General features: G+C 38.1%; 1 protein-coding gene across 1 annotated transcript; it reads left to right on the top strand.

Moving 5' to 3' along the window:
* The first annotated feature begins 11513 nt into the window (after positions 1 to 11513).
* LOC102972153 (trace amine-associated receptor 2) lies at positions 11514 to 12494 on the top strand. The gene has a single exon (XM_015535953.2). The coding sequence runs from the start codon at positions 11574 to 11576 to the stop codon at positions 12492 to 12494; it is 921 nt and encodes a 306-aa protein (XP_015391439.1). The 5' UTR covers positions 11514 to 11573.
* Positions 12495 to 12751: the final 257 nt, after the last annotated feature.

Genomic DNA, 12751 nt, shown 5'->3' with positions numbered 1-12751 from the left:
GCCAGAATGGCTGACCTTTTAAGCTAAAATTAGGTCTTTGAATGTTATTCTAAGAAAGGAAACCGCTGGGGAGTTTTGAGCATGAGTGTATCATGGGTGTCTTTCTCCTTTCATGCCTCTCTCATTTCTTTTCCTCCTCCTTCCTTCCTTCCTTCCTGCCTGCCTTCCTTCCTTCCTCCTTCCTTCCTTCCTTCTTTCCTTCCTTCCTCCCTTCCTTCCTCCTTCTTTCCTTCCTTCTTTCCTTCCTTCCTCCCTTCCTTCCTCCCTTCCTTCCTTCCTTCCTTCCTCCTTCCTTCCTCCTTCCTTCTTTCCTTCCTTCCTTCCTTTCTTCCTTCCTTTAATTCCTTTCTCTTTTGTCGTATAAAAAATTATTTGTTTAAAATCTACTTTGCTGGCACATGTTTGGGTTGGGGAAGGATAAGGAATAAACTGGAAACAGAGTACAGCAGTGCAATATACACTGACACTTTCAATACAAAGCATGTGAGTGACAAGTTGCCGCAATGAGAGCTTTACTAATTCAGAGTAGTGAGAAGTCATTATCAGACTAAAGTAAAGCTAATCCTATTTTTTGCGGATTAAATACACATATATTTGTAAAAATCTTTAATATGAATTTGGATTTTCAGAAACAGTAAGAAACCATTAAAGCAAAGTCTCAGTGATTTGACTAAGTAATAAACTATGGTATTTATTTTCTAAAAATGAATACTAACTACCGTAAGGCTACTTTTTGTGTCTGAATAAAAGACAATCAGGAGTTCCCAAACAGTTTGGAACCATATCATCTCTAAAAGATCTTTGAGTTCCTAGGAACATATAAACTACCAAAACTTAAACAGGAAAAAATAGAAAATTTGAACAGACCCATAACCAGTAAAGAAAATGAATCAGTAATCAAAAACCTCCTAATAAACAAAAGTCTAGGGCCAGATGGCTTCCCAAGGGAATTGTACCAGACATCTAAGAAGAGTTAATACCTGTTCTCCTGAAACTGTTCCAAAAAATAGAAATGGAAGAAAAAATTCCAAACTTATTCTACAAAGCCAGCATTACCTTGATTCCAAAACCAGACAAAGACCCCACTAAAAAGGAGAAATACAAGCCAGTATCTCTCAGGAACATGGCAGCAAAAATTCTCAACAAGATACTATCCAATCAAATTCAACAGCACATTAAAAGAATTATTTACCATGCAGGCAGTGCCGGGGTGGCTCAGCTGGTTAAACGTCTAACTCTTGATCTCAGCTCAGGTCATGATTTCACAGTTTGTGAGTTTGGGCCCTGTATCAGGCTCTGGGCTGCCAGCGTGGAGCCTGCTTGGGATTCTGTCTCTTATTCTCTCTGCCCCTTCCCTGCTGGCACTCTCTCTCTTTCTCTCTCTCTAAATAAGCTTAAAAAATGAAAAAAAGAATTATTCATCATGATCAAGTAGGATTTATTCCTGGGCTGCCAAACTGCCAGAGTGGTTCAATATTCACAAATCAATCAAGCTGATATACCATATTAATAAAAGAAAGGATAAGAACCATATGATCTTCTCAAGAGATGCAGAAAACATTGGACAAAGTACAGCATCCATTCTTGATAAAACCCTCAACAAAGTAAAGATAGATGGAACGTACCTCAACATCATATATGAAGGCCACATATGAAGGATCCACAGCTAATATCATCCTTAATGGAGGATGAGAGGTGTTTCTTTACAGTCAAGGAATGTGACAGGGATGTCCACTCTCACCATTGTTATTTAGCATAGTACTGGAAGTCCTAGCTTCAGCAATCAGACAATAAAAAGAAATAAAAGGCATCCAAATCATCAAGGAAGAACTCAAGATTCACTCTTCGCTGATGACATAATCTCTATGTAGAAAACCCGGAAGACTCCACCAAAAAAAAATTGCTAGAACTGATGCATGAATTCAACAAGGTCACAGGATACAAAAGCAATATACAGAAATCTGTTGTATTTCTGTACACCAATAATGAAGCAGCAGAAAGTGAAATAAAGAAATTTAACCCCATTTACAATCTCACCAAAACCCATAAGTTATCTAGGAATAACCAAAGAGGTAGAAGATCTATACTCTGAAAACTATAGAATAGTTAATGAAGGAAATTGAAGAGGGCACAAAGAAGTGATAAAGCATTACATTCTTATGGATCAGAAGAACAAACATTGTTAAAATGTCTATACTACCCAAAGCAATCTACATATTTAATGCAATGCCTATCAAAATACCATCAGCATTTTTCACAGAGCTAGAACACACAATCCTAAAATTTGTATGGAACCACAAAAGACCCCAAAGAGCAAAAGCAGTTTTGAAAAGGAAAAGCAAAGCAAGAGACATCATGATTCTGGACTTCAATCTATATTACAAAGCTGTAATGATCAAGACAGTGTGGTACTGGCACAAAAACAGACACATAGATGAATGGAACAGAATAGAGAACCCCCACAAATGTATGGCCAACTAATCTTTGACAAAGCAGGAAAGAATATCCAATGGAAAAAAGATATATCCAAGAATATCCAAAAAAGAACATCCAATGGAAAAAAGCCTCTTCAACAAATGGTGTTGGGAAAACTGGACAGCAACATGCAAAAGAAGGAAACTGGACCACTTTCTTACACCATACACAAAAATTAACTCAAGAGGCGCCTGGGTGGCTCAGTCGGTTAAGCGGCCGACTTCGGCTCAGGTCATGATCTCGCGGGGCATGAGTTCGAGCCCCGCATCAGGCTCTGTGCTGACAGCTCAGAGCCTGGAGCCTGTTTCAGATTCTGTGTCTCCCTTTCTCTCTGACCCTCCCCTGTTCATGCTCTCTCTCTGTCTCAAAAATAAATAAATGTTAAAAAAAATAAAAAAAAAATAAATTCAAAATGGATGAAAGAGCTAAATGTGAGACAGGAGACCATCAAAATCATAGAGAAGAACACAGGCAGCCACTTCTTTGACCTTGGCAGTAACAACTTCTTACTAGACATGTCTCCAGAGGCAAGGGAAACAAAAGCAGACATGAATAATTGGGACTTCATCAAAATAAAAATCTTCTGCACAGCAAAAGAAAGCAATCAACAACGTTTAAAGACAACCTATGGAATAGGAGAAGATATTTGCAAATGACATATCTGATAAAGGGTTAGTATCCAAAATCTATAAAGAACTTATCAAACAACACCCAAAAAACAAATAATCCAGTTAAGAAATGGACAGAAGACATGAATCGACATTTTTCCAAAGAAGACATCCAGGTGGCTAACAGGCACGTGAAAAGATGCTTAACATCATTCATCATCAGGGAAATACAAATCAAAACCATGATAAGCTATCACCTCACACTATTAGAATGGCTAAAATTAACAACACAGGAAACAACATATTTGGTGAGGATGTGGAGAAAGGGGAATCCTCTTGCACTGCTGGTGGGATTGAAAACTTGGAAATAGCCACTCTGGAAAACAGTATGGAGGTTACTCAAAAAGTTAAAAATAAAACTACCTTATGACCCAGCAATTGCACTACTCAGTGTTTCTCAAAGCATACAAAAATACTGATTCGAAGGGGCACATGCACCCCAATGTTTATAGGAGCATTATCAACAGTAGCCAATCTATGAAAAGAGCCCAAACGTCCACAGACTGATGAATGATAAAGAAGATATGGTGTGTGTGTGTATATATATATATATATACATATATATATATATGTGTGTGTGTGTGTGTGTGTATATATATATATATATATATATATATATATAATGGAATATTACTCAGCCATCAAAAAGAATGAAATCTTTTCATTTGCAATCACATGAATGGAGCTAGAGTATATTATGATAAGCAAAATAAGTCAGTCAGAGAAAGACAAATACCACATGATTTCACTCATGTGTGGAATTAAAAAAAACAAAACAGGTGAACATAGGGGAAAGGGGAAAAAAAAGAGAGAGTGGCAAACCATAAAGACCTTAACTCTAGGGAACAAACTGAGGTTTGCTGGAAGGGAGGTGGGCAAGGGATGGGCTAAGTGGGTGATGGGTATTAAGGAGGGCACTCGTGATGAGAAGTTATATAGGTGTTTTATATGTAAGTGACGAATCACTAAGTCCTACTTCTGAAACTAATATTACACTATATGTTAAGTAACTAGAATTTAAATAAAACTTGAAAAAGAAAAAGAACAGAAGACTTTTAACAGTCATAACAAGTATGAGTTTTTTTTAAAAGCTGCTTCATTGGGGCGCCTGGGTGGCGCAGTCGGTTAAGCGTCCGACTTCAGCCAGGTCACCATCTCATGGTCCGTGAGTTCGAGCCCCGCGTCAGGCTCTGGGCTGATGGCTCAGAGCCTGGAGCCTGTTTCCGATTCTGTGTCTCCCTCTCTCTCTGCCCCTCCCCTGTTCATGCTCTGTCTCTCTCTGTCCCAAAAATAAATAAAAAACGTTGAAAAAAAAATTTTTTTTTAAAAAAATAAATAAAAAATAAATAAATAAAAGCTGCTTCATCATTTTGTAATTGTACCTTAATCAACACTGTTCTAGAGGTCTTAGCACAATATGTTAAGAATAAGGAACTGAAAGCCTAAAGGATTGAAAAGGAGGAAACAAAACCATAGTTACTTATAGATAGTATTATTAACCACATAGAAAATCCACAAAAATCCACAGAGAAAATTTTAAATAATAAGAGAATTCAGCAAGTTGCCCCATTCTTCCTGGTCTAAGAGGGTTGATGAGAATTGTTCTTCTAATCACATTTTTGCTAGGGAAAAAAGAAAAAGAAAAACAATGGATGGTAAGGCCTCTTCTCAGTGGCTGGAATGTGAGACAAATACGAACTGTGACGATCTCAGATTTTCCTAAAGAGTTGGAGGACACATATCCATTTTTCTACTGGAATCATTGTGTGGTTGGGATCAGCTTCCTTAGGGCCACCTGAAATGCAACAGGTCAGCTGCGTTTTTATAGTCATTATGTAATAGCGGACTTAGGGACCAAAGGTTCAGATGATGACAACTTAGGCAGCAGAGACTCCTGAGAGGATAGAGGAGTGGTTTGGGCTTATTAAGCTGTTAGACTTTAGAAAGCAAGAGTTTGTTTTTGCTTTTTTCCCCCTCTCTTAAGTATTTCAGTCCCAATTCCCTTGAGATTAATTGGTAAATTCTAGAATAGCACCATTCACATAGTGCAGGTCTTCTAGTTCCATATAAACATTCACAGTGGTTAGAAAAGAAACAAGGAAATAAAGGTCCTGCTAGATGGAGTTTGATTAACAATGGCCTCATCTACAACACAACAGGTATGTGGAGAAGGGATTAAGGACAGACCTGTGTGTTTTCTCTTTCCTGAGGTTTTGTTAGGAAGTAAACTGTCATTCGTATTATGCAACAGCATTATTCATGACCTGATTCTTCTTTTTTGCATTTTTGTCATGTGCAGAGAGAATGTGTAGGAATATAAAAGATAGTAGGTGCACAATTCAGTATGAATTTTTAATAAAAGGCAGAGTCTTTTTATTATGTGAACGGGATAATAAGTTGCTCTGCAGTATAATACGTTTCTTGGGAAGAAGATATAGAATCCTGGAAAGTGTTACCTCTTCACAAATGGCTGAGTAAATTATCACTGTCGTTAACCTAAGTGAAGCAGAGGATTAAAGCAGACCTCAGATTTTACATACAACCCCAATCCTTTATTTTTGTAGGAAAAATATTTTCTGGTGAAATATATTCTTGAATGTTCATCCCAACAAAGAAGGAAGAAAGATGAAAAGAAAGTCATCTTGATAGTGTTCTTTGTACGTCAGGCATTCTGCTAAGGCTGTTCATGTGTGTTATTTAATATGTTAAGATTCATTACCATTGAATATTTGATAGAAATTGAAAAACTGAAAGAAAACAAAAGCTTGGATAAGGACAGAATAATTCCAGAAAGGTAGAAAGAATGATTGGCAGGAAGAAGGACTTTTAAAGTCCTGTTAAAAGTTGAAAAAAATGGTTGCTAAAGCAGAGGAATGTTTAATATGGAAGCACTTACCAATTTAATAAGGTAAAGAGACAAGAGATTACATTAGAAAAATCAGAAAATACTTTATTATTGCAGGCAATGGTCGGCAAAGAAAACACTTTTATTTTTAACAATACAGTGGAATAAATTTTAGGCATGGTATTTATTAATTATTCGTGAATGTGCAAGCAATTCATTGTGTTCTGTGTCTTTAGTTTTTGTTCTTCTTGTAGATATACCAACAATGGAGAAAAGATTATGCTTTAATTCTTTAACATTCATGTAGCTATATATGCTTATATTAACAGGTTTAAATTTTTTTTAATTCATTTTGAGAGAGAGAGAGAAAGAGAGAGAGAGAACATGCTCCAGTGGGGGAGGGGTAGAGAGAGAGGGAGAGACAGAATCCCAAGCAGGCTCCATGCTGACAGCACAGAGCCTGACATGAGGCTTGAACCCACGAACATGAGATCATGACCTGAGCCTAAATCAAGAGTTGGACACTCAGCTGACTGAGCCACCCAGGTGCCCTGGTTTAAAAAAAGTTTAATGATACTTGAAGAATATAGTCCTGAAAGAATTGTTTTATGCATTTAGCATTCACAGACTATCACTGTAAAAGATGTGAAAGATGTGACCATTGAAATGTTTGAATTGTTGATGGATGTCACACGCAAGAAACATTCCAAATACACCATACAGGAAGATGATACTTAGAGGGAAGTTACTTAAAAGTCCTATTTGATGAAGTCATCAAATAGTCATCCACTGTGCCCCTTTCTGCTCTGTGGCAGGGGTATGAGGAACACCCTTCATGACGTATACTAACATACACATCATGCTCTGCATTTCAAAGAACTTTATTAAGGTTCCTAAAGCTTGTTGGCTATGTAAGTTTCCTGAATATTAAAGGGAGGTAAGCTCTGCGCCCTATGATCTGAAGCTTAAAAGGATTGAGTATGACTTTCAAAAATGGACAGTAAGCTGATTATAATAGGAAAGTCACTAAACCAGGAACACAAAAAGTTTGCAATTAAATCCTAAAATGTATTGTCATGGAGTTGCCTTTAGCACAAGAATGCTCTGTGGTGTGTGTGTGTGTGTGTGTGTGTGTGCGCGCCATTTTCATTAAAATGAAATTATTTATTTCTCTTAGCTTTCCTTTCTAAGAAGTAAAGTGGCTTAAAAATAAGCCAACAAAATAGAACTTTCCTTTCTATTTCTTTTTTTTTTTTAACGTTTATTTATTTTTGAGACAGAGAGACACAGAGCATGAACAGGGGAGGAGCAGAGAGAGAGGGAGACACAGAATCTGAAACAGGCTCCAGGCTCTGAGCTGTCAGCACAGAGCCCGGCGCAGGGCTTGAACTCACGGACCACGAGATCATGACCTGAGCTGAAGTCGGCTGCTTAACCGACTGAGCCACCCAGGTGCCCCTCCTTTCTATTTCATAGTACAGTTGACCCTTGAACAACTTGGGAGTTATGGGCACCAAGCACCCCTACTCAAGAATACATGTATAACTTTTGACTCCCCCCAAACTTAACTACTAATAGCCTACGTTGACTGGAAGCCTTACTGGTAACATGAACAGTTGATTAACACATGTTTTATATGTGATATGTATATATGCTGTATTCTTACAATGAAGTAAGCCAGAGAAAAGAAAATGCTATTAAGAAAATCATTCAAGGAGAGCCTGGGTGGCTCAGTTAAGTGTCTGACTTCAGCTCAGGTCATGATCTTGAGTTTGAGCCCAGCTTTGGGCTCTGTGCTGGCAGCTTGGAGCCTGGAGCCTGCTTTGGATTCTGTGTCTCCCTCTCTCTCTGCCCCTCTCCCCCTTCTCTCTCTCTTTGTCAAAAATAAAAATTAAAAATTAAACAGAAAAGAACATCATTAAAAAGAAAGACTACATTTAGACTAACTATTGAAAACAATCTACATATAGGTAAATCCATCTGTGCAGTTCAAGCCTGCATTGTTAAAGTATTTTCTTCTGTGCTGATACTTAACTGGTAAGCACGTGGGTGACTAAAGTAATTGGTTAAAAAAACTTGGTACCAAAAGGGGGGGAAATTCCTTGCCTATTGTTTTTCCTTCTACCTTCTTTCCTATGAGAATGTCAGGATGAATGTTACATATGTAATAGAAACTGCTACAGTAGCTGCTAAAACTGAGTGTAACTTGTGAACCAGTGGTACACATTTTAAAAATTTGGGGATGAAAATGTTTTGGCAAAACTGTCTTTCAAGAATAAGTCTGTCGTTTCTGTAAATAGTCGTTAGGGCATTAGCTGGCAGAGACCCCAAGTGCAGTTTGGTAGTGTTCCTCTGTGGTTGTAAACAGTCGTGTTCCTCCTTCTCTAACTTTAGCTCCATTGCTAAAATGTGTCCCATCTCACAGTTAGGCTATTCGTTCTGTATAGGGGGAGATAGAACCCCAGAGTAGGAAGGATAAGTAGGATAAAATTGCTTTGGATTCAACACTTAGAATTAACATCCAGAATATCAGTTGGAAGGTGAACAGCCAACTCATACAACTCAATATCAAAACAAACAAACAAACAAACAGAAAGAAAAACAACAACAACAACAACAAGCCCAATCTAACTAAAAAAATGGGCAGAGCACTGGGTATCATATGTAAGAGATGAATGGCTGGATTCTACTCCTGAAGCTAAGACTACACTGTATGTTAACTAACTAGAGAATAAAAAAATAAACAAAACAAAATAATATAAAAAAATGGGCCGAGGACTCGAATAGACTTTTTGTTTTCCCCCAAGAAAACAACATACAGATGGCCGACAGGCACATGAAAAAATGCTCACCATCACTAAAGGAAATACAAATCAAAACCACAATGAGATATCATCTCACACCCGTGAGAATGGTCATTATCAAAAAGATAAGCAATGACAAGTGTTGACAAGGATGTGGAAAGAAGGGAACCCTTGTGCACTGGTGGTGGGAATGTCAACTGGTGTAGCCACTACAGAAAATAGTACGGAGTTTCCTCAAAAAATTAAAAACAAAACTACCATATGATCTAGTAATTGTCCTTCCAGGTATTTACCTGAAGAAAAAAAAAAAACTTTAATCTGTAAAGACATATGCACTCCTATGTTCACCGCAGCATTATTTACAATAGTTAAGATATGAAAACTATCTAAATGTCCATTGATAGATGAATGGATAATGACGTGGTCCTTATATTTACGTTGAAATATTATTCATCCTTAAAAGAGAAAGAATCTTGCGATTTGCGACAACTTGGATAGACCTTGAGGGTATTATGCTAAGTGAAATAAGTCAGGCAGAGCCAGACAAATACCATATGGTTTCATTTATATGTGGAACGTAAAAACCAAAACAAGTGAACGAGTAAATAAAACAGAAACTGATTCACAGCTACAGAAAACAAACTGATGGTCATCAGAAGGGAGATGGGTGGGATGGACAAACTTGGTGAATGGAATTAGGAAGTACAATCTTCCAGTTATAAAATAAATAAGACATGGGGATATAATGCACAGCATAGGAAATATACTCAACAACATTGTAGCAACTTTGCCTGGTGACAGATGATAACTAGACTTATTGTAGTGACCATTTTATAATATATAAATATCAAATCACTACACCTGAAACTAATAGAGTCTTGTATGTCAGTTATTCTTCAACAAAAAGAGAATCAGTTGGAGAACGCTTTTAATTTCAGATCTGCACTCATTCTCCTCCTTGCAGCTATCTTAATTGCTTTCTTTATTTTTTCTTTTTAAAATCACTGCTTAACTTTGATAAAAATGGGAAAGCTCCTTGACTATCTACTGGCTAAGACCACTGGCTTGGGGGCAACAGTGAAACTAGACACCCTCTCACCTCCCACTCTATCCTCTCTCCAACCCTCTATTTTCTCTGTTATGTTCTGGAGACCCTGAGAATGACTTTCAAAAATCTTCAACCAACCTTGAGCTCTTCCTTCACCCTTTCTTCTGCTTATAACCGGCTTTCTTTCTTCTGTTTAAATCCCACTCACCCACTGAGAACCAAATGGAAAGTCCCAACCTCACCAGAGCATTCTTGTCTACCCCAGCCTGAAATTCCCTCACCCATTTCTTTTACCTTTGCACATTTTGCTTAGACTCCTTTTAGATCAGTTAATCTCCACAGTTGGTTTTTATCTGTGGTGCAGAGTCATTTAGGTTTTAAGTTCTGCCTCTTCAGTTGTTTTGTAGAATCTCTGAGGCTCAAGCTTTCTTGTTCCTTTCATTGTGTCTTGCTTGTTGTGGGCACTCTGTAAACAGTTGTGGCTCAGTGTCTGATGGTGCTCACAGGGGCTGAGAATTTATTGGTTTATCTGTTAGTAACTGGTCAGGTCTGATATGTGTGAAGTCCTTGATGGCCACAGACTCTCGGCAGTATTAACAGCTATTCTTTTTGTATTAGTGTTTTCTCCCCCAACGTACTTTAAAAAAAAGGAAAATTATCCTAATTCATGAACATGTTACCTTCCAAATATACATGGAAATGGCATCATGCAGATTTTTATATGCAAAATGAAGATACTGGGCCAACACAAAGAAGGAGTGGAGATGCCTAGCTGTCCTGAAGCTCGCTAACCACCTGCTCCTATAGCTTTCTCTGCGACCCACACACTGAAACTTATTCGGCTTTCATTTTGCGTGATACGCGTTGCCCGAGGCTCTGAGGAAAAGCACCATGGGGGTGTACTTGTTCTTCCCAAAGAAGTGAGGGTGGTCCAATTCTGCCCTCTGCCCATGTCTGATTCAGCTGCTCTGGCTGGTGAGATGCTTGTCAGGGCTCCATGACTGTCTGAAAATGATTCTACCCAGTCATTAGACATCCTTAAATGATTCTTCCCCTTTTAAACAACCTTGGCATGAACAAAATCAAAACACCATGAAAATAATACAACACATGAATGAAACAATTTTCAAATAATAATAACATCCTGGTCCCACAAGGCAGTAGACTGTACTCAAATAAAAGCTGATTAAGTGTTCCGGACTTATTTGAGGAAGAAGTGAATGTATTGTCTAATATATATCCATTCTTTCTATGAACATAAGGAGCATCAATTATAATAAAGTAGATAATGAACTTGTTGCTTCTTCTCTTCCCCTCCTTTCACCTCCCAGTTCTCTCTCTCTTCCTTCTCTCTTCCTTCTTTTTCATTTCTGGCCCTGGAATAAAATAAGAGCCTACTAAATGTTGGTGGTATAATTTGAATCCAGGAAAGTATAAAGCAAATAAATCATTTAAACCCAGGTTAAAATTCTGTGAAGTTGCAAATGAAAGTTAAGATAAATAAATGAGAAAGATTGTAATTAATATTTGAGCATAAATTAATTATCTTCCTTGAGTCTTCTATATTTTTCTTGAGTTGTTCTGTGAAAACTTACATAAAATATAGAATATTTGATTAATATCTGACAAAATTTCATGTGTTCTTGCTTTTTCTGAAGGAAATATTGGATTGCTCTGGATATGGAAATGGATCTTGCCCGGAAAATGAAAGGCCACTGGGTGTCCGAGCTGCTATGTATTCATTTATGGCCGCAGCCATATTCATCACGGTGTTTGGCAACCTCGCCATGATAATATCCATTTCCTTCTTCAAGCAGCTTCACACACCAACCAACTTCCTCATCCTCTCCATGGCAGTCACTGACTTCCTCCTGGGGCTCACCATCATGCCCTACAGTATGGTCAGATCGGTGGAGACTTGCTGGTATTTCGGGCTTACATTTTGCAAGATTCATTACAGTTTTGACCTGATGCTTAGCATAACGTCCATTTTCCATCTTTGCTCTGTGGCTATTGACAGATTTTATGCTATCTGCTACCCTTTACGTTATTCCACGAAAATGACGATTCCCCTCATCAAGCGGTTGCTATTTCTCTGCTGGTCGGTTCCCGGAGCATTTGCTTTCGGGGTGGTCTTCTCGGAGGCCTATGCCGACGGGATTGAGGGCTACGATATACTGGTGGCCTGTTCCAGTTCCTGTCCAGTGATGTTCAACAAGTTATGGGGGACCACCTTGTTCATGGCAGGATTCTTCACTCCTGGGTCTGTGATGGTGGGGATTTATGGCAAGATTTTTGCGGTATCAAGAAAACATGCTCGTGCAATCAATAGATTGCCCGAAAATCAAAATAATCAAATGAGGAAAGACAAAAAAGCGGCCAAAACTTTAGGAATAGTGATGGGCGTTTTCTTACTATGTTGGTTTCCCTGTTTTTTCACAATTTTATTGGATCCCTTTTTGAACTTCTCTACTCCTGTAGTTCTGTTTGATGCCTTGACATGGTTTGGCTATTTTAACTCCACGTGTAATCCGTTAATATACGGTTTCTTCTACCCCTGGTTTCGCAGAGCGCTGAAGTGCATTTTACTAGGTAAAATTTTCAGCTCACGTTTCCATACTACTGATCTGTTTACCCAAAAAGAAACTGAATAGACTTGTGTATGAGTGAAATGAGGCAAAAGCACAGGAATGTAGAAGAATAAAGTCACTTAAAGCATGTGTATATGTGTGTGCATGTGCGTATATGTGTGTGCATGTGTGTATACGTGTGTGTAGGTGTGTGCGTGATTTTGGCTACCAAGGCAAGCTTTTAGTTTCTAAGACTTGAGGGAAAAAAAAAGTCTTCTCTTGGAACCCAAATCCCTCTTCTTCAGAATACTTCATATACCTATTACTTCTATGGAGAAAAG

Source organism: Panthera tigris, chromosome B2, assembly GCF_018350195.1.
Source record: "Panthera tigris isolate Pti1 chromosome B2, P.tigris_Pti1_mat1.1, whole genome shotgun sequence".
Classification (NCBI taxonomy): domain Eukaryota; kingdom Metazoa; phylum Chordata; class Mammalia; order Carnivora; family Felidae; genus Panthera; species Panthera tigris.
Note: the sequence above shows the minus strand (reverse complement) of the source record. Positions and strands in the feature narration are given on the sequence as shown.